Source organism: Oryctolagus cuniculus, chromosome 12 (genome assembly GCF_051225735.1).
Source record: "Oryctolagus cuniculus isolate XC-2025 breed Fujian yellow rabbit chromosome 12, ASM5122573v1, whole genome shotgun sequence".
Taxonomy (NCBI): domain Eukaryota; kingdom Metazoa; phylum Chordata; class Mammalia; order Lagomorpha; family Leporidae; genus Oryctolagus; species Oryctolagus cuniculus.
Genome location: NC_142878.1, coordinates 105902815 through 105927163, shown reverse-complemented (window position 1 = coordinate 105927163; position 24349 = coordinate 105902815). Strand labels below are relative to the sequence as shown.

Genomic DNA, 24349 nt, shown 5'->3' with positions numbered 1-24349 from the left:
AGGAGCCAGGAGCTTCTTCCAGGTCTACCATGTGGGTGCAAGGGCCCAAGCACCCGGGCCATCTTCTACTGCTTTTCCAGGCCACAGCAGAGAGCTGGATGAGAAGCGGAGCAGCCAAGAACAGGCACCCATATGGGATGCCAGCGTCACAGGTGGTGGCTTCACCCGCAACGCCACGGCAGCAGCCCCAAGGATGCCTTGTTGATTGGCCACCAGTGCCCAAGAGCCCTGTGTCAGCTGTCTCAGAACTGTCCCTGCAGCTTCCAGGCCTCACTGGTCAAGGCTGCCCATGGGTAGTGCCCTCCCTCTGTGTGAATGTCACCTAGTATTTTCTTTCATTTAAGAGGCATGGGGTGGGGGGACAGAGAGAGAGAAAGAGAGGGGGGGAGAGAGAGAGGAAGAGAGAGGGCTTCCACCTGCTGGCTCACTTCCCAAATGCTGGCAACTGCCAGGGCTGGTCCAGGGCTGGTCCAGGGCTGGTCCAGGGCTGGATCCAGGAGCTGGCAACTCCAGCCAGCTCTCACGTGGGAGGCAGGGACTCGGCTAGAGGAGCCATCCCTGCTGCCTCCAGGGTGCGCGTCTGCAGGCAGCTGGAGTGCCTAGAACTCAGGCAGTCTAATGTGGTTACGTGGGTGTCTTTTCGGGCGCCCTAACTGCTAGACCCAAGCTGGTGGGCACTCCCGCAGAACCGATCACCGGGTTGAGGCCACACTAGGAGGAGAGGCAGAAGGGAGGTGCAGGGACACAGCAAAAGCCCCAGAGGCTGCGAAAATGCAGCTCCACTGCAGGCCCACAGGCAGCTCACAGCCCACGAGACGAGTGCTGGGGTCCCACGGGCAAGAGCAGCATGTGGGGCTCAGAAGGTGAACCCTGGGAGCAGCGCAGAGCCGGCGGCCTCACAGGACGGACGGCTGACCCGGGGCCTGGGGAGGGCAGGGGCGGGGGGCTGGACGGCCCCTTTCACAGCCAGGGAAGCAGGTGGGCGAGGGCCCAGTTTCACAGCACACAGTGGCAATGGTGACAATGACACTGCGGCTGCTGACCTGAGGTCCCGTGCTCTGGCCACCCCCCAGGCACAGCAAGTTCTCCACGTGGTCTCATCCCGCCAGAGAAAGGCGGTGCCTGCAGCTGGTGACACAGGCTCTGGCCCCGGCTCACCGTCTGCTCACTCAAGGGAGCTGCTCTAAAGCCACCTTGACAGGTGCGCTGGATACAAACTCCCTGCTGCTCTGGCAAGCTGGTGCCCCTGGCCAGCCCCTCTGGGCCTCACTGCGGCGGGAAGGGAATTTCCAAGCTCCAACCGGAACCTCAAGGCTGTGGGCGCTCTGCCCTGAGCTCACCTCGCCCCTTTGAGCCCAGTGCCCTCTGGCCAGCATCTCCCTGCCGTCCTGCCATCCCCACCCTGGACCTTACTCCAACCCTACTGCTGCCACCACTCCCAGCTGTCCCCAGAGGACACCACCTCCTGGCGGCCTCCAGAGTGGACTCCACAGGGTGTGGACGCCCCCACGTACCTGGGGGTGCTGGAGCTGGCCCACACCAGCTTCCTAGTGCCCCAGGCAGGCATGGGCCAGCAGCATCAAGTCAGCAGCTTCCATCACCCCTGGGAGCGGGGTCCACATCAGAGCAAGAGGAACCTACTATCAACCTGCAGACAGCCTGTTGTTAAAGGCCTCCCAGCACACCGCTGGCACCTGCTCCTCAGAGACCCTCCCAGGCCAGGCAGACCCTCCTCCACCCTCCCGGGCACATTCCCCTGCCAGCCTCTTCTATCTCATCAAGCCCCCCATCCACCTGCCCCCTGGAACGGGCCTGGCTCCCTCCAGCTGCACTTTGCCCCACCCCACCCCCCAGTACAGGGCGAGCCCATAGGACCATCCATCCTGCCTCTTTCGGCCATGCCCACAGTGTGCTCATGAGCAGATGTGGCCTACGTGAGGATTCCTGGGGCCTGGTTCTAGTCCCCACCCTGCTCTGGATTAGCCATGCGCTCTCGCTGGGCCAACTCCACCCCCCAGGGCTCTGGTGTGGGGAGAATCAGATGGGCGGGGGCTTCTTGGACTAAAAGGTCCTTTGCTGTTGAGGGAGACCAGGAGCCCTGGCGAGAAAGAGCCAGCCTGAGCCCCGTGGCAGGAATCTTCCACCCCGTTCCTTAGAGCATCCCAGCCTGGCCCCGCAGAAGCCTAGAGAGTGGACACTGGCGGAACAGTCACGGGCTGGTGGAAACCACCGAGCCATGGCCAGCAGCTGGTACCCGGCGTAGAATTGCAACCTGACCCTGGACAGCGGCTGGGTGCAAGGAAGTCCATCCGGCCATGCCTGCAGGCTGCAGCCCTGCACAAGGTGTGTGCCCAGGGCGGAGGCTGCAGCTGTCCCCAGCCCCACCTCCCCAGCACGAGCCTTTTAACCCACACTCCTTTCTCTCTAGCTCCCCGGGGCATCTCAATAGCAGGACCTGTGAGGTCACAGGTGGGACCCCCACAGCTCCATCTGCAGGGCCCCGAGCGAGCAACATGGGGCTTGCAACTTCCCTATTATAGGCTGTGCCTGCAGAGTGCCAGCCCCGCCCCCAGCGTTTCTGGATCTGCAGGTGTCATGTTTTGAGTAATTGTCCAGGGGCGGCAGCAGCTGCTGGTCTGGGAACACACTCTGAAACCCCCTAGGGGTTAAGGTGCTGACCTCGAGGCCCCAGAGGTCTTGGGCTAAGTTCCAGTAGCCCTCAACAGCCGGCAGCCACTGCCTCCCTGCGCAGAACAGCCAGGGAGGGGCCGGCGCCTGCGCTGTGCGGGCCGTGACTGCCACCCTCTGGCCAGTGATGGTACAGCCCCTGTCTGGAGGCCCGGCCGATCGGCCATCGTCTGCAGCTCTCCCAGGCACGTTAGCAGGGAGCTGGATTGAAAGATCAGCTGTACTTCGGTATGGGATGCCAGCTTAACCCACTGCCCCACGAGGCCAGCCCTGTTTTTATGCATAGAAACAGACAAGATTCCGAGACTTCATCAAATGCCAAAAACATTCATGGCACCAAAAAGGCTAATTATCACTGCTTCATAGCTGCACTGTTAAGGCCATGTGCCTACTTCTTTGGGGTCAAGGGGTGAAAGCAGGTGCTTAAAGTGCTGTTTTTGCCCGGCGCCGTGGCTCAATAGGCTAATCCTCCACCTTGCGGTGCCAGCACACCGGGTTCTAGTCCCGGTCGGGGCGCCGGATTCTGTCCCGGTTGCCCCTCTTCCAGGCCAAGCTCTCTGCTGTGGCCCAGGAGTGCAGTGAGGATGGCCCAAGTCCTTGGGCCCTGCACCCCATGGGAGACCAGGAGAAGCACCTGGCTCCTGGCTTCGTGTGCCGGCCGCAGCACGAGGGTGAACCAACGGCAAAAAGGAAGACCTTTCTCTCTGTCTCCTTCTCCCTCACTGTCCACTCTGCCTGTCATAAATAAATAAAGTGTTGTTTTTAAGTGAAGGATTTGGATTTCTTAATTACAGAACTGGACTGTCTTCAGAAAGCCTTTGTGTGGTCAGCATTGTGGCTCAATGGGTTAAACTGCCATCTGCAATGCTGGCATCCCATATCTCAACCACATGGGCACGGGTTCAAGTCCTGGTTGCTCCACTTCCCATCCAGATCCCTGCTAAGGAGCCTGAGAAAGCAATGGAAGATGGCCCGAGTGCTTGGGCCCCTGCCACCCATGTAGCAGACCCGGACGGAGTGGCAGCTGTTGGCCTAGCAGTTTAGACACCTGTGGGAGGCCCACAGCCCATATCGCACGCAGCACCTGGGTTTGGGTCCCTCTGTTACTGAAACCTACAAACTTCACCAAGTCAGGGAGGGAGATCGCTCATCTCGTAACTCCCAGAAGCCATTGCTCCGTGGGGCTGGTGTTAACTGTTCCCCGCACTTGGGGAGCCCGGGGCCCGGCCAGGGTGGGGTGTCTGTGCGCTCAGCTCTGTGGAAAGTGCCTGAACAGCAGGGCCCACTCGGCACTTAGGCCCATGTGAGGGGCACTGCCTGGCCTCAAACCCAGGGCCAAGTGCCTCTGGCCAGGTACACCCCGAAACGGGCACAAGGCTCTCCTGACTTTCAGGAGACGTCGCGTTGAGAATTCTGACAATTCAGTCTTTTTTCTTTCTTTCTTTTTTTTTTTTTTTTTTGACAGGCAGAGTGGAGTGAGAGAGAGAGAGACAGAGAGAAAGGTCTTCCTTTGCTGTTGGTTCACCCTCCAATGGCTGCCGCGGCCAGCGCACCGCGCCGATCCGATGGCAGGAGCCAGGTGCTTCTCCTGGTCTCCCATGGGGTGCAGGGCCCAAGCACCTGGGCCATCCTCCACTGCACTCCTGGGCCACAGCAGAGAGCTGGCCTGGAAGAGGGGCAACCGGGACAGAATCCGGCGCCCCGACCGGGACTAGAACCCGGTGTGCCGGCGCCGCAAGGCGGAGGATTAGCCTAGTGAGCCACGGCGCTGGCACAATTCAGTCTTGAAACCTGTTCACTTCCACCCAGGACGTCCAGGGAGGGGAGTGGCACAGCAAGGGCTGCCCCAGCCCATGCGGGCGCCAGCTGGAAACCCAGCGGGTCCACCTGCGACCCAGCTCCCTGCTGGAAGCAGAAGAAGATGGCCCAAGGGCTTGGGCCCCTGCACCCACGTGGGAGACCCAGGCCCAGCGGTTGCGGCCATTTGGGGAGTGAACCAGCGGATGGAAGACCTCTCTCTCTCCCTAACTCCGCCTTGCAAATTAACACATCTTAAAAAGAGGGAGATAGACGGTCTTAATAGACGGGATCGAATTTAGCATTAGCTGCGAGGGGGGCGGAAGCAGAGAGACTTGGAGGTGCAGCGCCCACCGCCCAGCACCGTCACCTTCCAGAATCCTTCTGAACTTCAAGTTCTAAGCAAGAGAGGCCGTGGTCTCTCCCAGGACCTAGCTGAACCAGGATTTACCCCGTCAGGGCCCGCTCTGCACATTCCGCTACCCCCAAAAAACCTCTTCCCTCCTGGGCGGGAGGCCAGCGAGCAGGAGCGGCAGGGCCTCCTCCCGTCCGTCTCAGCTGCACATGTGTCACACTCAAGGGACGTCGCAAAAACAATAGAATCCCAGAAGCCATCAAGTCCAGTCCAAACTCAGCACAAATGGAGAAACCGGAAGGCAGAACCCCGCGCCACCGCCTGCCGGAAGCTAACAACCGCGTTTCCGGGAACAGGCCCCGCCCTCTCCTCTGCTGGGAATGGGGCGTGGCTTTCTCCCCTCTCCCCGCCCACCCACCTCCGCGTCTGCCGCACGTGCGGCATAGTGACGGTAGGGGGCGCTGCGACGTGAGCTAGCGCCCTGGGGGGCGGGACGGCCCGGATGCCCCGCCCCTTCGTGAGCACATCTTTGTGCGCCGCGGTCGCGTCGACCCTGGCGTCAGTCGTGCAGCCGGGCAGTGCGGTGGTGAGTTGGTACTCGTGGCCGTTGGCAGGGGCGGTTATGGGGGTCGCCGACGGCCGGTGGCTGAGCGAGGGTGGCCCCGCGGCTGCCTTTAAGCAGATTTGTGCGAGGATGCCGCAGGCCGCGAGGCTGGAGGGCGGCGTCCGTGACTCCATTCACCCCGGCTGCCCCTCGGAGCCCCGGGCCACTAGGGGAGCGAAAAGGCTGATCGGTGGCCGCTCTCGCATCCTGTGTGCAGCCCCGAGGTGCCCCTGGATGGGAAGCCCGTCTTAACGGAAGTTTTCCAGGAGCGGAGCACGCGGGCTTAGGTGGCAGCCGCCCCGGCATCGGACAGGTGCGGCGGGAGGCTGGCTTCGCGTTATTTGGCGCATCGCACTGTGCGTTACCGCCTCGCCAGCGTCCGCTGGTGCTGGTTTTTGGAACACTGAGGGGGTGAACCGTGAATTCTGGCTGAGAAAGCTTCCTAAAGAGATAAGGTGGCGAGGGGAGGGGGCGTCGCTTAGCTCTGAACTTCCGTTAGGGGGTGAGAGAGTGGAGCAAGCGGTGTTGTGTCCTGGTAGCCTGTCCTGGAGCGTGCATCCTTTCTAGTGTCAGGCCGGCCTTGGGGCCGCGCCCTTGACCTGAGCCTCACTATTCGCACCAAGGAAAGTGCAGTTGATGATAAGACTGCCTACTGACATGGGGCTGTGGGCGTCCAGTGAGCGCATCTGTGTGCAGACTTATTTATTGATTTGAAAGGCAAAGTTAGAGAGAGAGGTCTTCCATCCGCTGGTTCACGCCCCACATGGCCACAACAGCCCGGACTGGGCCGATCCGAAGCCGGGAGCCAGGAACTCCATCCAGGTCTCCCCACGTGCACGGTAGGGGCCCAGGCATTGGGCCATCTTCCAGGGCTTTCCCAGGCCATCAGCAGGGAGCTGGACCGGAAGTGGAGCAGCCTGGGCGTGCATGCGCTTTGGGAGTTGTCTTTCTGCGAGCCCTCCTACTTTTTGATGCTTGATTCCTTCCTGTTGCTAATTGTGAGGCTGAGATTGGCAGACAAGACGGTAGAATGCTGCGCCAGCCCTGCTGTCCTGGGCAGGACTCCAAGGTCCCTAAGGTCAGCACTGGCAATGCCTTTGCTGTCTTGGACGACATGTGTAGGGTGGTGACAAGTCGCAGGCGCCTGATGGGCCTGTTCTCAGAGGAGGCCCGGCAGGTGACACCCTGCCTCCTTGTCTGTCCTCACCCTGTCAGCAGGTGTCACCTTGTTTGGAGCCGTGCTTTTGGCAGGTGATCCCACTGTCAGGTGCAGCGCCAAGCAGTGTGGTAGTGGCGCCGGGTGCCGCTAAGCGCAGGGAGGCTGTGCCGTGTCTTCTGAGAAGCCGTGTGTCTGTAAGCTGTGGTCGGGCCTGACCCGGGATTAGTGACGTTGTGCCGTCTGTTCGGTCCGTGCCCTTCCACAGCCACACCTGACGCACGCTGTGTGTTCGGTTGACGGGGAGGGTGCGCCCGGAGGCTCTGAAGAGCAGTGGCTCACTTTGCTGAGTGTTTGGGGCGACTTCGTAGAACACCTGAGTCACGAGAGCCCACTGCTTGGTTTGCTTTCTGCTCCTGCGTGTTCATGTCCTAATGACCTCCTGACAGGGCGATGCGCTCTACCAGGCTGCTGGAGGGGTCTGACATACACAGAATACTAAGGACGCTTAGTGTGGCTGAGAAATTAAAACCACTGCCTTTGTCTGAAAGAATGACGGACAGAGTTCACTTCCCAAACGCCCGCAACAACCAGGACTGGGCCGGCCTGCAGTCAGCACCCAGAACTCCTATTCTCATCCCCCACGTGGGTGGCAGGGACCTACGCATTTGGTCCATCTTCCAAGGCTCCTTTCCCAGGCTCCTTAGCGGACAGCTGGATTAGAAGTGGATAGCACAGGGGCAGGCGCTGTGGCGTAGCAGGTAGAGCCGCCGCCTGCGGTGCCGGCATCCCATATGAGCACCGGTTTGAGTCCTGGCTGCTCCACTTCCGGTCCAGCTCTCTGCTATGGCCTGGGACAGCAGTAGAAGATGGCTCAAGTCCTTGGGCCCCTGCACCCATGTGGGAGACCTGGAAGAAGCTCCTGGCTCCTGGCTTCGGATCGGCGCGGCTCCGGCCATTGTGGCCATTTGGGGAGTAAACCAACGCAAGGAAGACCTTTCTCTCTGTCTCTTCCTCTCACTGTCTGTAACTCTACCTCTCAAGTAAATAAATAAAATCTTTAAAAAAAAAAGAAGTGGATAGCACTTGAACAGGCCCTCTGATATCAGATGCTGGTATTGTAGGCCAAGGCTTAATGCACTGAGCTACAACATTGAGAGGGAGAAACAGAGAGAGAGTCCTCCATCCACTAGTTCACTCCCCAGATGGCCGCAGCTGCTGGAGCTGAGCTGAGCTGAAGCCAGGAGCCTCTTCCAGGTCTCCCATGTGCACTTGGGCCATCTTCTCCTGCTGTCCCAGGCCATAGCAGAGAGCTGGATCAGAAGTGGAGCAGCTGGGACACAAACTTGCCCACATGGGATGCTGGCAGGGCAGGCAGAGGCTTAGCCTACCGTGCCACAGCGCCAGCCCTCAATCTGTCTGTTCATGAAGTGACTGTGGTCTGTTTAGCAGAGCTGATTTCTTAAAGACGCGCGCCTCCCTGCAGCCGCTGTGCTGTTGGCTCGCTTGTTGTCTCCACAGTGTGCTGGGTGGAGACCCCTGCACGGGCTGTAAGAACTTTGCTACCTTTGGGCTTCCCTGTGAATGAATGTTTCAAATGAGCTCGGCCTGTGCTTTTGTCTCTGCAAAGAGCAGCCAGAGACAGAGAATGGTCCCCGCAGTCAGACGTGGGCGTGTGATGGGAGTGGGTGTTGTCGAGTCCCAGGGTTCAGCGGGGAGAGAGGAGCCCCCCACTTGGCTGGGCTCTTGAGGGGGGCCCAGGGACCGACCCTTAGCGAGATGTTCGAACAGTGCCATTAACGGAGGGTTGCTTTATCTTCTTGGTCGAGGGGAGCCAACTGTAGCCCCCTCTGTCCCGATGACGCCCCTGACTGGAGTCCTGGTGTGTTTTCACAGAGCTGTCGGCCTTTAGCCCTTCACCCCTGCTTAAGGAGATGACCAACCAGGTAAGGCCCGTGTCGGGGCAGGCGGGTAGGGCCTGTGCCGACTGCTCTGTCTGGGTGTGTGGTCGGGAAGCCAGCCCTAATCTCGCTCTGCTCCTAAAGAGCTGGATGACCCTGGCACCTGCTCACCTAGCCAGGGCCAGGTAGCTCCAGGGAAACGTCTGCTTGTCTAAGGCCACAGTTTAGAGAGGAATCGAGAAAGCTTAAAAGCATAGGTTCACAACAGACAGAAAGCGGTCAGAGCAGGAGAGGAATTAGGGAAACGTGTCTATGATGCGTTAACAGGCTGTGCCGTCTACACAGCGGCGGAACCACACTGCGTCCCGCGAGCTTCCTGGTGGCCAGCGCAGAGAGAGAAAACATCATTTATTTATTAGTCCCTCGCTGGGCAACAGGGTGATGGAAGGGGAGGGGAGCGTATCACTTTCTTCCAGAACTAATTTTTCCCTGGTGCGACTGGACACATCTTGTGTGAGCGGGAGGTGGGGAGCTTGAGGGGGACAGGGTGACAGCAGAGGAAGTGGCTGACCCTGGTGACCACACCCAGCGGGGCACGCGCTTCTGGAGGGTCTGGCGAGCTGGAGTCGGGGCGGCAGTTAACCTGCTTCTGTTCTCTTCTAGTACAGCATTCTCTTCAAACAGGAGCAAGGTAAGGGCCTGCCAGCTCCAGCAGATTCCGCCCTGAACGGCCGTGTGCCCCAGACGGCGGCTCCCAGTGTGCTCACTCTCATTGAAGAGTCGGCAGAGGCAGCTGAAAGCAGACACCTAACACACACGTGACAAAAGGAACGAAAGGGAGAAAGCAGGCGGCAGATGACGGACCGGGGACTCAGGCTGAGGAGGGCTTTCCCACGCGAGGAAGATGGCAGCCCTGGCTGCAGAACGCTGTGATGCCGGCTCCTCTGGGTGGGGCGGGGGTGGGGTGGGACTTGAACCCAGAACCTGACGTCAGTCCCCCGGGGCTGAGCACTTGCAGCCAGGGCAGGGACGCCCACCCAGGACCTTTGCCCCGTAGTGAAGACTGACGGGGTGAGAGTGAGCTGGGTTTCTGTCGAGGCCCCTGGGCGCGTGGGAGGGCAGGGGCAGGGGCAGGAAGGGGAGCGGGAGGCAGGTGCAGCGTGGGCTGGCCCACCAGGAAGGGGCAGCGCTCGCGCATGGGCTGCCCACGTACGTCTCGTTTCTAAGCGCAGCCTGAGGGGGCTAGCGAGGCCCAGAGCTCTGGCGTATCCAGGAGCGCTCTCCGCTCCAGCGAGGTGGCGTGCAGGTGGTGTGGCAGTTAAGCCGAAGCTTTCTTCCCAGCCAGCCAGTCCAGGTGATGAGTTTGCACGTCGGCTGCTGCTGTGTGTGCAGCTGTTCCGTTTTGTGGCCCTGGAGAACGGCTGCCAGGTGTGGCGAGCGCCTCCCGGTGTACTTGGCACATCTGTGTGTCCACAACAGCGCCGCAGGCCCAGCAGTGTGGCCTGCTCTCGTGGATTTGAGGAGGACTTGGAACCCTAGCTCTGCCCCTTCTTACCTCTGTGACCTCGGGTGGGCTTCTGGGCTCCTTTGTTTGTTTGTTTGCTTTTTGACAGGCAGAGTGGACAGTGAGAGAGAGAGACAGAGAGAAAGGTCTTCCTTTGCCGTTAGTTCACCCTCCAATGGCCGCCGCGGCCGGCGCACCGTGCTGATCCGAAGCCAGGAGCCAGGTGCTTCTGGTCTCCCATGGGGTGCAGGGCCCAAGCACTTGGGCCATCCTCCACTGCACTCCCTGGCCACAGCAGAGAGCTGGCCTGGAAGAGGGGCAACTGGGACAGAATCCGGCGCCCCAACCGGGACTAGAACCCGGTGTGCTGGCGCCGCAAGGCGGAGGATTAGCCTAGTGAGCCTCAGCGCCAGCTCCTTTGATTTATTTTTAAAGATTGATTTATTTGAAAGGCAGAGTTAGAGGCTGAGAGAGAGAGAGATCATCTATCCGTTGGTTCACTCCCTAAATGGCTGTAATGGCCAGAGCTGTGCTGGACAGGAGCCAGGAGCCAGGAGCTTCTTCCAGGTCTCCCCCATGGGTGCAGGGCCCAAAGACTTGGGCCATCCTCCACCACTTTCCTAGGAGCATTAGCAGAGAGCTGGATGGGAAGTAGAGCAGCAGGGACTTGAATCAGCACCCATATGGGATGCTGGCCCTGCAGGTGGCAGCTTTACCCACTACCCGCAGCACCGGCCCTGCTTCCTTGTCTGTGGCGTGAAGGCCATGCCGATGGTGCCTGCTTCACAGGTGGTCGTGACGGATCGTGAGACCACGTGTGTGAGGCTGACTGATGCCCGCACTGCCCACTGAGCGCACTGAGGGCGCCTGTGACAGGCAGCCGCGTGCGGAGGCCGTATTTGGTGTTTAGACCTGTACGTTTTCCAGTCGAGTGGCTGTTGGTCCCTGAGAAGCTGTAGGTTGTGTCTCACCAAGTTTAGGGTTTCGGTGGGGCGGGGTGGGGACATGCGTATTCCTTAGTGGTCTCCCTTGTAGCCGAGCAGTTTCCATTGCTGTCTGCTGCAGGCCCGACAGCACGCGAGAGGCAGGGCCGTGGGCATGGGGCTTGGAGCTCAGAGGCTTGTTCTGTGTCTGCCTGACCCGCTGGGGACCGGGGCCCAGGCACAGCCTGCAGCTTTCCTGTGTGCCCACAGTTCAGGGCAAGCCTGTGGGAAAGCCCCTTCAGGACCGGGAAGCAGATGCGGGTGCGGATGCCTTGCCATGTTGAAGAGCATTTTGTCCCAGTACACTCAGCGGTGGCTGCCAGAGACTGGGTAAACAAAGCACTTTCCGTTCTAGCCCACGACGATGCCATTTGGTCAGTTGCCTGGGGGACAAACAAGAAGGAGAACACTGAGACGGTGGTGACGGGCTCCCTGGACGACCTGGTGAAGGTCTGGAAATGGTGAGTCCCCCCCACCCCGCCCCACCCGGGAAGGTGACCCCGGGGCTCTCAGGTTGCAGCCCGGGAAGCATTCGCCCTTCCTCGGCCAGGAAGCAGCAGCGGTGTGGGGGTAAAATAAAGTCCCGAGTGGAAACCTGGCTGCATCTGGCGGCCCGTTGCTCTGTAGTTGTCTGCTTCTGCCTCGCAGAGGCCTTGGGGGAAGTGTAGCTCCAGGCACCCGGGATCGCAGGTGCCGGGTTCCGTGTCGGATGTGAAGAAATGTGTTTCTCTGTCCCCCGTTGAAGGTGTGATGAGCGGCTGGACCTGCAGTGGAGCCTGGAGGGACATCAGCTGGGGGTGGTATCCGTGGACATCAGCCACACGCTGCCCATTGCTGCGTCCAGTTCTCTCGACGCGCACATCCGTCTCTGGGACTTAGAAAATGGCAAACAGATAAAGTCTATAGATGCAGGACCTGGTAAGAGTTTTACTTTTAGGGGCAGTAAGAGAGGTTCTTGACCTGGTGTAGGTTTCTAAACTGGGTCTCACTTCATACCTTTAGTGGGGCTGGGAACAGGGCCAGGCTCATCTGTGCCAAGTGAGGACTTGCAGGCTGCAGACAGCCTGTGTCGCTGACGGTCACGCCTTGCTGCTTACTGAAAATCGGCTCTAACCTTAGGCATTGTGGTTTTCAAAGCTGTGTTTCAGAACTGCCAGTGTAGGATCGTAAACCTGTATTTGGATGGCCCAGAGGGCCTCCATTAAGACTGATATTTGAAAAAGGTACAGAGAGAGAAGGAGAGACAGATATCGTCCATCTGCTGTTCACTCCCAGGTGGCCACAACAGCCAGGACTGGGCCAGGCCAAAGCCAGGCTCCTGGAACTCCGTCTGGGTCTCCTATGTGGGTGTTGGGGCCCAAGCACTTGGGCCATCCTCTGCTACCTTCCCAGGCGCATTAGCAGGGAGCTGGATCAGAAGTGGAGCAGCTGGGTCACGAACCAGTGCCCATATGGGATGCCAGTGTCACATGCGGTGGCTTTTACCCACTACACCACAGCACTGGCACTGGCTGTATTCTTTTTTTTTTTTTTTTTTTTAATTATTAGAGTGACAGAGAGACAGAGCAAAAAGGGCTCCTGTTCGCTGACTCACTCCCCAGATGGCTGCAATAGCTGGGGCTGGGCCAGGCCTAAACCAGGAGCTGGGAAATCAGTCCAGGTCTCCCATGGGTGGCAGGGACCCAACCACTTGAGCCGTCATCTGCTGCCCCCCAGGGTGCACGTTAGCAGGAAGCTGGGATCCAGGGCAGAACCGAGACTGGCACGCGGGCACTGTGGCACGGGAGTGGGCATCCCATGCGGCATTTCAGCCACTCACAGGTGTCTGCCCCGCTCGCGCTGTTCCGAGTCAAGCTGGCAGAAGCTGGGACGTAAACCCTGGTCACACGGCTGCGTGTCGCGGTCGCACTGCTCACGACAGTTCAGGTTCTGAGTTCTAGTTTGTGGTGGGTGGGGCACTTTGCAAGAAACAACCTCAGTGATTTTTGAGTGCTGCAGGGTCACATCCTCTGGTCCGCAGTCTGTGTGGGCAGGAGCGTCTGGGCTGGTGGGCACGAGCAAGTTCAGTGGGCCAGGTCAGCGTGGAGCACGCGGCGTCGCGTTTCCCGGAGCTTTCAGCCTCCGGTCGCTTCCTGAGGGACTGCGGGGCATGTTCTGCCCGAGCGGGGGTGGCCGTGCAGGGCTCACAGAGCCCACCGGGCTGCCTGGTGTCTCGGGAACACTGTGGTCTGCCTCCCGCCAGGCGTGCCCAGTGGCCACTCGAGGCTCTCCCTGTATTGACAGAAAAGTTCCCAGAGTTGGCAAGGAGGCTTGGGAGGTCTGGAAACCAAGTTCATTTTCCCTCAAAGCAGGGTCCTTATCTGATTCTGACTCCTATAGAGAGGTGTTTTTTTTTTTTTTAAGAATATGCCTTTTTTTTTTTTTTTTTAAGAATATGCCTCTATGCCTCTCCGGTCCCTGTTTGGGATCCACTGACACGGTTTTCCATGCGTCTGCTGGGTTGTGTATTTGGAAGGGCCACCCAGACACTGGCTCCCCAGAGACTCGCCGTCACCCCCTGTGCCCTTGTCCTGCTGACGGCTTCTGAGGCGCTTGGGCCCCACACTGTCCTGGACAGACTCCTAAGGCTCTGCTCCAAAGAGGCAGCCCGGTTCCTGCCTTTTCATCTGGGCCCCTGAGGCCCAGGGCCCGTGAGGCCGTGTCCTTGCGTGGGCACTCCGCGGCCGAAGGTGTGAGTGCTGGGTTGGTCCAAGTGCAAGGCCGCTGTGCGTGTCCTGCAGCAGCGCCCTGTCGCCCTGTCCTGGACGTCTCGCGTGGCAAAGCTGCGGACGCTGCTGCTAGCACCGAACAAGACGCTGAGCATGGCGAAGGGCTCGGGTTCATTTTCTTTTTGGATGGTCTGTGAGGCTAGACCAGGCCGTCAAACAGTAAGCAGTTCCTGGGCTGAGTGACAGGAGCGGGTGCTGCCCGGGACAGCCTGCGGGCCGCTGGATTCACCTGACGGGCCCTAAGGACCCGGGGTCTCGTCAGAGTGGGAGGTGGACACTTAACAGGCAACTGGAAAACGTGTGGAGGATGTGAGCTCGCCAAAAGGAAGAGAACCGTCCCAGATCTGAAGAAGAAAGTGAGGACGCAGAAAGCCGAGATGAGGGAGATCCTGCCGGGGCCCTGAGCCAGGCTGGAGCTGCCCGGCGGCCACCCTGAAGAACAGAGGTGGGAGCAGGAGCCCCGAGTGCCGGGTGGTTCAGGACGGCCACTCCGTGATCAACCGGAGCTCAGTCATGGAGGTGCTCACTGCGTGCTGTGCCGGCGGGGACACCTGCCTCCCTGCTCAGAGTGCCAGGCTTTGGGTTCGAGTCCTGGCTCCAGCTCCCGGCTCCAGCTTCCTGCTAACGCATGGCCTTGCAGGCAGCAGGCAGTGACGGCTCCGGTAGCTGGCTCTGTGCCGCGCACACAGGAGACCTGGAGGGTGTTCCCAGGTCCTGGCTTCAGCCCAGCCCAGCCCCAGCTGTCGCGGCCATTTGCAGACTGAACGAGCAGATGAAAGTTCTGTCTTTGTCCTTCTGTCTGCCTCTCAGATAAAAAAGTTAACGTATTATCAGATTTTGAGATCTTAGAGTGCAAGGTTTAACTGAGGGATAAAATTTGTTCCTTCTATTTTGAGCATAAGAACATTTGGTACTAAAAGTTCTGTATCGCCAAACAGTTGGGAAATGTAAAAATAATTTAGAAGGGTTTTTAAACTTTGAGGAACAAAAACTGTTACTCCTGCAAGTGACTCGTTATAATAGGACTAAAGGAAAACATATTCCTGTTGACATAAACGCGCCTTCATTTGGGAATAAATATAAAAGTTGAAAAGCAGCTCTCTGACAGGTAGATACGTCATTTTCAGGTCTTGCTGGTTAATTGAGCACCTTTGAAGTAAATTTCAATTGTGAAACAAACTATTCATAAGTAAAGTGAAAGAGTTAAATGACTTATTATTGCGTATGTGTGTAATATTTTTCAGGAAAATTTTATTTTAAAGAGAACTCAAGGGGCTGGCATCTCGGCCGCATCAGGTTAAGGTCCTGCCTGTGACGCGGGCATCCCATATGGGCACTGGTTCGTGTCCCAGCTGCTCCACTTCCTGTCCAGTTCTCTGCTAATGCAGGACAGGAAAAACAGAAGATGGCCCGAGAGCTTGGGCCGCTGCACCCACATGGGAGACCCGGAAGAAGCTCCTGCTCCTGGCTTCAGCCTGGCCAGCCCTGGGTTGCCTCTCATTCGAGGGAGTGAACCAGCGGGCCGGAGATAAGCGCAGGAGAGGACTGAGGAGAGGCCGTGGCTCCAGACCACCAGTGGCATCTCGGTGGTGGCTTCCGCGAGCTCTCCGAGGTGCCCCAGTGCCCCCGAAGGCCTGCATGGGAGGCGACAGTTGTCAGTGTCGCCTCACTGGGCACGAGCCCTGTTGAACAGCTCCTCAGCCCTTCTCTGGCAATCCTCTGCCAGTGCACCTTCCCTGGAGTGTTTCCGCTGCACCTTGCCCTGTTTGCGGCCTAACTGGGGTCAGATGGCCCCTCTGTGCGTGCACTGTGAAGCCTGCCCCTGGCCGGCATGATTCCTGATTTCCGTGGTTGTGCGTCGCCACCCCAGCGCGGTGTTAGACACCTCCGTGCTCCCCAAGTTCCCCATGCTCCCCCCCCCCCCCCGCCTCCTGCGACAGCCGCGGGGCTGCCCTGCGCCTCTGCAGCCCTGCCTTGTGCGAAGTCACGTGGCGTGGAATTGTGCTGCCCCGGGGCTCCCTTCCCGCAGCATCTAGGTGGAGCCCGGCCTGCTCTCGGTTGCCAGGTGGTGTCCACGGGTGGGCTAGCCGCTCTGGACTCCGCTCGCTGCCCGGTTCCAGGGTGGGGCTGCTCTGAGTAGAGGCGCCGGGACGCCGGTGGACTCGTCTCCGTGTGGCGCTTGTTCCTGTTTCCCTCGCTGCCGGGGAGTGGAGCTGCTGGGGGTCGGGGGAGTGTTTCCGCTGAAGAAACCGTGGGGCCCGTGTGCAGAGGGGCCGCCCCTCTGCGCGTTCTCGCTAGCGTAGGGAAGCTCTGTTGGTCCATGGTCTTTCTTTCTTTCTTTTTTTATTTTTAATATGTATTTACTTATTTGAAAGAATTACAGAGAATTATTCGTAGAATTACAGAGAGAGGTCTTCCATCCACTAGTTCATTCCCCAAATGGCTGCAACAGCCAGGGCTGGACTGGGTCAAACCAGGAGCCCGGAACTCTGGGTCTCTTACAAGGGTGCAGGGGCCCAAGCACTTGGGCCAACTTCCACTGCTTTCCTGGGGTATTAACAGGGAACTGGCTTGGAAGTACAGCAGCCGGGACTTGAACCCGCCCTCACTCATGGGACGCTGGCGTGGCATCCAGGAGACAGCTTAGCCTGCTGAGCTACAGGGTGCCAGCCCTGTTGTCCACGTGCTTGTTAGCACTTGGTGTTGTCCTGTTTCTGTTAAAACTTTAACAGAATATAGACTGACTTAGACTAAAACTAAACTTGGTAAAAAAGAAAAGGAAAAAAAAAAAGAAAAAAATTAACATTTTCCCAACCACTTTCTAAAGCAAGACGTCATTTCTGCAATTTAGAAACGATTTGTGTCTTTGGGTCAAATCTCTTCTTACCGTATTTTCTCTTTTCTCTGTGCAGTGGATGCCTGGACTTTGGCCTTCTCCCCCGATTCCCAGTATCTGGCCACAGGAACTCATGTGGGGAAAGTGAACATCTTTGGTGTGGAAAGTGGGAAAAAGGAATATTCCTTGGACACAAGAGGAAAATTCATTCTCAGTATTGCTTATGTAAGGAAACTCTGCCTTCTTCTTCTTCTCTCTGGCTGCGTCTGCAGGTTGCTGTGGCCCCTGGCGCAGACCGGGCAGGGGTCTCTTGGGGCAGCTGCTGGCCTGTGGCGTTTGCCAGCAGCCCGTTGGGCCTGGAGCCCGCAGGAGGCTCGCCTGGGTCTGATGGGGAAAGCGTAACGCACGGGGCCCAGTGCCTTCCTGTGTTCTCTGAACAGAGTCCCGACGGGAAGTACCTGGCCAGCGGAGCCATCGACGGCATCATCAATATTTTTGACATTGCCACCGGGAAGCTTCTGCACACGCTGGAAGGTATCGCTCGGTGTCTCTGTGCAGACCGGGTCGCCGGGGTGGGCGGCCTCCTGCTGGCTCCACACCTTAGGTTCTCGGATCATCGTCAGCCTGGGGAAGCCGGAAGGCCTCCACGTTTCAGTGTTGTCAGTGTGGTTTGCAGTAGACAGATCATAGCTAGGGTAGTGTGAACTGTGGGTTTTCATGAATCAGCTTACTTTTTGTTTGTTTGTTTGTTTGTTTGACAGGCAGAGTCAAACAGTCAGTGAGAGAGAGAGAGAGAGAGAGACAGAGAGAAAGGTCTTCCTTTTGCCGTTGGCTCATCCTCCAATGGCCGCTGCGGCCAGCGCGCCGCACTGATCCGAAGGCAGGAGCCAGGCGCTTCCTCCTGGTCTCCCATGGGGTGCAGGGCCCAAGCACTTGGGCCATCCTCCACTGCACTCCCTGGCCACAGCAGAGGGCTGGCCTGGAAGAGGGGCAACCGGGACAGAATCTGGCGCCCCGACCGGGACTAGAACCCGGTGTGCCGGCGCCGCTAGGTGGAGGATTAGCCTAGTGAGCCACAGCGCCGGCTCTCAGCTTACTTTTGATTGACGTGTCGGCCTGTCTCACTGCCGAGTGGCTTGTGTCTTGGTTCGAGAGAACTCTGTGGCTGGGACACAGCCCTCTTTGCCGAGGGGTGAAAGCCGATGTAGGCGTTGCGCTGCTGTCCGCTCTGCTGGCCTCTGGGTGGGTGGGGAGGGATCCCAGCCCCCGTGTCCTGCCACAGAGGACTGGGCAGGGAAGGCGCGTCTCGGTCGCTGGACCTCGTGCCTCAGGAGCCGTGTGGCTCTCCGTGGAGGCCCGTGGGCCCGGGCAGGGAGCGGAGGGTGAGCTGCCGTTTCTGCAGGGGGCAGGGCGCCGGCTGGAGACCTGTGGGAAGGGGTGAGGCGCGGGGGCTGTGCGGAGGTGACCACCCAGATTAACGGGCTTCTCGATTCCAGGCCACGCCATGCCCATTCGCTCCTTAACGTTTTCCCCGGACTCGCAGCTCCTCGTCACGGCCTCAGACGACGGCTACATCAAGATCTATGATGTGTAAGTGGCCTCGTGTGGGTCGCGGTGTCTCCCTTCGCTCCAGTGCCCACCTTGTGCTCCTACTGGTAGCAGGAGCCCCGCCCCCGGCCTGCTGGAGTCTGGCGCTCAGGGCTCGTGCAGGGGCCGAGCACAGGTGCCTGGGAGGCGAGCGGCGAGGCCCTCACCGACCGCGTTCTCTGGGTGAGGCAGTGCTGTGCGCTTGGAACGGAGCATGGGCTGTCGCCGGCCTCCGGTGGCAGGGGCACTCCGTGCCTGCGTGTGTGCCCTCCGTCTGGTGGGGCCTCTCTGGGCAGGTTCCTGCCTGCCGGGGTCAGAGGGAGGGGTCATCCCTGAGCACTGAGGGCTCTTCCCGGGGGAGCCTGTGCAGCACCCCCGTGCCCCGCCCTCTGCTCCTCACGCTAAGGAAGGCCCGCCGAGCACGGTGCTGCTGCCCTGTGTGGGCGCCCACCTCTCCATCGCTACTGGGGCCTGCGAGGACGTGGGCGTGGGCACCCCGCTGCCTCCAGCCCGCTGCTGGCCGGAAGTCTTCCAGTAGCATGGAGCGGAACTGAGCGGTAGCAGTTAGCACTAAGCAGGGCGCTGGCCACACGGACGGCGTCTCTGGGCTTGTACTCGCTCGGCGGCGAGGCCAGCGTGGATGGTGGCGGTTCCCAGATGTCTGGCTTCCGTTCATGCCGTTGGCTGCCACTGTGGCACTGCTCTTCCCAGCAGCCACAGAGCCGGCCCCATCTGTAGATGAGGGGCCCAGCGGAAGGTGGGTGCCCTTTCCTCCCTCAAGGCCCGACCCAGTCAAAACTGCTGACCTAGCTGGGCCCCGGGCTGCGCTCCTGCCGTAGGGATTGGTTTCCCTGCCCTAGAAAATGCACTGTGCGTGTGGGCCAGGCTGGGCCACGTGTGCCGTAGAGTCCCTCTTGGCGCTGTGCCTGGCTGGGAGGCTGTGGCCCCTGTGCACAGGGTGCCAGCCTCACGGAACGGCCCACGCGCACCCTGCTCAGTGGCCTGGGGCGTCTGGGCGGTGCCTGTCCTGGATCCGACTCTTGGCGGCATCAGTCAGCCCTGGCGGGCTTGGTGCTGCAGGAAGATTGGTCTCTGCCAGCCATGACGCCACCGCACTGGGAGTGGGGTTCCTGGTGTCGCGTTGTGTGTGAGGAGGGGCGCAGGTGCGGCCCAGGTGTCTGGGCAGTGATCACTCACTGTGTGAGCTCACGCACGTGCTGACGGGTCTGAGTTGCTGGCGCCTCTCCCCTTGCAGGCAGCACGCCAACCTGGCCGGCACACTGAGTGGACACGCCTCCTGGGTGCTGAACGTCGCCTTTTGTCCCGACGACACGCACTTTGTTTCCAGGTACGGAAGGTTCTCAGCTGCGTCTGAGCGCCGGGGCGTGGCGGCCTGGCTTCTGTGTCGGTCGCCCTCAGATCTGAAAGCTGTGGGACTCTTAAACCCAGGGAGCCTTTGTCCTCTGCGCTTCAGCCGAGAGGTCTGTCGTCCATAACTGGCATAAAGCCCAGTTCTCCAGCACAGTCTCTCCACTTTTCCTTAGAAATCTAGGTTTCTACCTACAGATACTCCAAGACGCACCTGTGTTCCAGCAGTACATGCAGCTCTCTTTGTAAGGTGTGCGTGTGGATAGATGCAGTGGTTTCACATTTTACTATTTGAAAGGCAAAGCAACAGAGGTGGAGGGAGAGACGAAGGAAGAAGTCTTCCATCTGCTGGTTCACTCCCCAAATGCCTGCAACAGCAGGAGCTGAGCCAGGCCGAAACCAGGAGCCAAGAACTCCCTCAGGGTCTCCCTGGGGTTGGCAGAAACCCAAGCACTTGCGCCATCTGCTGCCTCCCAGGCGCTTCAGCAGGAATCTGGATTGCACGCTGAGGCGGGACCTGACGGGTGTCCCTAGTGGCGGCTTAACCTACCATACCACATCGCCCACCCGTACCGTGCCACATCACCCACCTGTACCGTGCCACATCACCCACCCGTACCGTGCCACATCGCCCACCCGTACCGTGCCACATCACCCACCCGTTCCGTGCCACATCACCCACCCAATACCGTGCCACGTCGCCCACCCGTACCGTGCCACATCATCCACCCGTACCATACCACATCGCCCACCCGTACCGTGCCACATCGCCCACCCGTTCCGTGCCACATCGCCCACCCGTACCGTGCCACATCATCCACCCGTACCGTGCCACATCGCCCACCCGTACCGTGCCACATCGCCCACCCGTACCGTGCCACATCGCCCACCCGTTCCGTGCCACGTCGCCCACCCGTTCCGTGCCACGTCGCCCACCCGTACCGTGCCACATCACCCACCCCAATAGACCCCGTGTTCACTGCTGCTCCGGCCCAGGGCAGTCAGCACAGCTAGAAACAGGAAGACTGTCTTACGCCACTACTTGCGACACCAGCATCCTGTGTCAGAGAACCTCCCCCGCTCCCCGCTGTTGTGCCCGAGAAGGCAGTGGCGGATGGCCCACGTGCCTGGATGCCCGCAGCCCTGTGGGAGGCCGGAGTGGGCTCCTGGCTCCTGGCTGCAGCCTGACTCAGACCTCTTGTGGCCATCTGGGGCGTGAACCAGTGCATCAGAATCTCCCTCTCTCTCTTTCTCTCTGTCTCTCTCTCATCCTCTCTCTATTGCTCTGCCTTTCAAATCTTTAAAAAAAAAAAAAAAGAGTTGCTCAGTAGTTTGCCGCCTTGGGGGCCATACCGTGAATCTGTGAAACTGAAACAGACCTCCCTCCACTGGGGAGCAGGTGGGTGTCCCAGCCCGACGAGGGCGTGGAGTGAGAGGCTGGGCGGGGCAGATGGTCCGGGCAGGCACGTGGCTGCCATGTGGGGAGGGAGCCACCTGCTCCAGCCCGGTGAGTGGAGGGGCGGGGGTAAGCCAGGGAGGGAGCGAGCACGGGACTTCCGGTCGAGCGCCTTCCAGCCTCGGACCGGTCAAGCTGCTTTCTGATACTGCCGCTCGCTGTTTGACAGCTCATCTGACAAGAGTGTGAAAGTCTGGGATGTTGGCACGAGGACCTGTGTGCACACCTTCTTTGATCACCAGGATCAGGTACGACGTACACCCTGACGCTCCTTTGACTGGTGGCTGGCGCTCAGCCACGGTGCCAGCAGCTTCCTCTCCCTGCCTTGCTGCGGGGTCGAGGGTGGCAGACCCTGAGGATTGGCCACTGCCGTGTCCCCTCGCCCACGTTCCCGTGCAGTGGGGGGTGGGGGAGGCGTCAGCCTAGTGACCGTGAGGCCTGTCCCTAGCGGCACAGCCTTCCTTCAAGTGTCTGCTCGAGAGACTGCCGCCGCAGGCCCTGGCGCACCACCGGCCAGGCAGCTCGGGAAGGCCTGCCCTCTGGGCTCTGCTGCCCTGATCCGTCACTTTAAAAAAAAAAAAAAAAAAATAGGAGATTGAATTGTTTTAAGCGAGTAGACACAAGCTCGCGCCGTCCGTCCGTGGCCTTGCTAACTTCTGTGTCCAGGGCGCTGGGCTGGGGGCAGTCCGACTCGCCGGGCTGATGTGGTCTAAGATGGTGAATTTCTTACCAGCTCCCAGGTGAAGCCGGGCTGCTGGTCCCAGCCACTGAGCCACTGCGTCGCAGAGGCCCTGGGGAACTCAGCACAACAAATAAAATGCTCACAGCAGTGCCGAGCTGGCTTTTCATATATTCAATTTTTTTTTTTAAATTTTTATTTTTTTTTTGACAGGCAGAGTGGACAGTGAGAGAGAGAGACAGAGAGAAAGGTCTTCCTTTTGCCGTTGGTTCACCCTCCAATGGCCGCCGTGGCTGGCACGCTACGGCCGGCGCATTGCGCTGATCCGAAGGCAGGAGCCAGGTGCTTCTCCTGGTCTCCCGTGGGGTGCAGGGCCACTCCTGGGCCACAGCAGAGAGCTGGCCTGGAAGAGGGGCAACCGGGACAGAATCTGGCGCCCCGACCGGGACTAGAACCTGGTGTGCCGGCGCCGCAAGGCGGAGGATTAGCCTAGTGAGCCGCGGCGCCGACCGGCTTTTCATATATTCTAAATGTTTTAGATGATCTTTTTAGATTCTTCTCTTTAGAGTGCAGCTTAAAGTTAGCAGGGTTGTTCCAGGGTTCACCTTGGACGCAGGGGTCAGTGTGGCTGTTCCAGATGTGGGAGTGGCAGTGAGGCCATCATGTGAATTCAGGGCTGGACACCAAGGTCAAGGGGACAGGCCAACCACCTGTTACTCCTGAGAGAAACTGCGGCCACGGCAGTGCTGTCTGGGGAGCAGGTGTGAACCTGTTCACGCGCACGTGGCAGGTACAGTCGGCGGCCCACAAAGCACGCCCCGAGCCGCGGGACCTTGAACGCTGTGGCCGGGGCACAGGGCTGGGTGAGGGACGCGGGCAGCAGCTCTGGGCCTGGCAAGTTTGCTCCCGGATACAGGTTGTTCCTCTGCGGTCTCTGCCGCGGCACAGCCCTTCCCGTGGGCTGAGTGACAGGGACGGGGCTGGCGCGGGCTCCGTTCTCCCCGGTGCAGAGGGCACAGGAACGTCCTAGACTCAATGAGGAGACAGCAGGCTGTTCCTTTCACAAACTCCCGGGTGAGGAATGAAGGCTTCAGTAGGGCGTATTTTGTGGGTTTTGTTTTATTTTAGGTCTGGGGAGTAAAGTACAACGGAAACGGCTCCAAAGTCGTGTCTGTCGGTGATGACCAGGAGATCCACGTCTACGACTGTCCCGTGTGAGCCGGAGCCTGCGCGCCCGGGCTGCGCCCAGAAGGCTCCGCCGTGTCACTCCCGCCCTTGGCAGGCTCTCCGTACAGAAATGCCGTATTTGTTACGGCAGAGGCTCGAGTTTGTAGATACAGGACGAATCTTTCCATTGTATTGGGAATGCTGTCCGTACCCTAACGTAAATAAAGCATTCTTAATGCAAACGGCGCCTTCTTGAAAACACTCGTGTTTCATCTACCCTGTGACTGCCGGGACAGCGAGAGGAGCTGGCGCGGTCCAGCGGCCGCACTGGCCTCCGGGCAGCCAGGGACTGGGCATGCCTCGCCTGGCGCCGCCCGGGCTCCCGTCGGTGGGCGGGCAGCTCCTTCAGCTCATCGTCAGGCTGCGCGAGCCTCCTTCCCACCCCTTGCCGCACAGCCCAGTCCCGGCTCCTCCCTCCCCCGCCCCTCTCGCTCCTCTGGTTCTTCCCTGGGTGAGCGGCCCGGCCCATGCGTGCGGTCGGCCCACCCCCGCACACGAGCTCCCCAAGGGTGGGAGCTTCCCCACCCGCCCTGAGGCGGGGCCTTGAGCGCTGTCCGTCTGTTCCCAGGAAGAAGAGGCAGAGCCACTGTGTCTCATCCAGCTCCGTTTTAATTCGGAAGTGACAGGTGCACAGGTGGAATAAGTCAATCACAACCCCTCCAGGTTCCGCTCGGGACAGGAAGGAGCTGGATGTAACGGCTCCAGCGCCAACCGGACAGTATTCTTTAGCAACGATTTATTAGGAAGGCACAGCACAGACGGCAGCCTGGAGTCGTGGTCCACTGGGGGCGGGCGTTCACCCGGGCTCTGCTGGAGGAGTGCGTTCTGTCTGTGCTGACCGGGGTCCACGTGGGCACAGGTGGGCTCCGTGCTTGCAGCAAATGGCAGCCCACTGCTAGCACGGTCCATGCGGCCGGCTCGCCCCACCTGCCCATCTCAGCTGCCCTCTGACCCCCACCCCCCCCAGGGACTGGGCTACAGGAGGAGACCAGGGCAGACCTGACAGGTGGTCCTGCCTCTCAAAGGCAGTGAGCTCTTCATGAGTGAGGCAAAGAGCTGAGCAGTAATGGCTAAGGCTGAGGTCGCCCCAACTCAAAGCTGTCGCCTGCCCGCCTGGAGGAGAGACTCCTGTCCCCCAGCGAGCTCTCGGAGACGGGCCCGGCACGCAGTGCCTAGTGTGCAGGAAGCCCCGGGTGAGACGGCTGTGCAATGAGCAATGATCCCTTGGGAGGGAGAGTCTGGGGGAGAGGTGACAACACCAGACCCCGCAGCCACCCGGGATGCCGGTCAGGAGGCTGGCGGTGCCGTGGGGCTGAAGCCAGCCTGTACCCAGGCCTCTGCCGCTGCCCTCGGGGTGCTGGGCGTGTGGGCACATTCGTGTTCTTTACAAGTAAGCACTTGGGTGGGAGAGCATCGCAAAGGCTGTCAACAGAAAGTCAT

At 59.8% G+C, this 24349-nt stretch overlaps 1 protein-coding gene across 3 annotated transcripts; it reads left to right on the top strand.

The window, feature by feature from the left end:
* Window positions 1-5395: 5395 nt before the first annotated feature.
* SKIC8 (SKI8 subunit of superkiller complex) lies at window positions 5396-23091 on the top strand. Of its 3 annotated transcripts, XM_070054610.2 has the most exons (12): window positions 5396-5426; window positions 5662-5757; window positions 8497-8546; window positions 9165-9192; window positions 11344-11449; window positions 11734-11906; window positions 16669-16817; window positions 17033-17126; window positions 18089-18182; window positions 19435-19527; window positions 21173-21251; window positions 22811-23091. In XM_070054610.2, exons 3-12 carry the CDS (start codon window positions 8535-8537, stop codon window positions 22898-22900), a joined length of 918 nt encoding a protein of 305 aa, XP_069910711.1. In that variant the 5' UTR covers window positions 5396-5426; window positions 5662-5757; window positions 8497-8534; the 3' UTR covers window positions 22901-23091. The 3 variants fall into 3 exon arrangements, with proteins under 3 accessions (XP_069910711.1, XP_051690616.1, XP_051690613.1); XM_051834656.3 differs by lacking the exon at window positions 5662-5757 and having other exon boundaries at window positions 18128-18182; XM_051834653.3 differs by lacking the exon at window positions 5662-5757.
* The last annotated feature ends 1258 nt before the right edge of the window (window positions 23092-24349 follow it).

What these genes read in the sequence shown, in the direction of transcription:
- SKIC8 (XM_051834653.3), top strand. An exon ending in TCTCTTCAAACAGGAGCAAG is followed by an intron (nt 9,193 to 11,343) that starts GTAAGGGCCTGC and finishes TTTCCGTTCTAG; the next exon opens with CCCACGACGATGCCATTTGG. An exon ending in TCATTCTCAGTATTGCTTAT is followed by an intron (nt 16,818 to 17,032) that starts GTAAGGAAACTC and finishes TTCTCTGAACAG; the next exon opens with AGTCCCGACGGGAAGTACCT.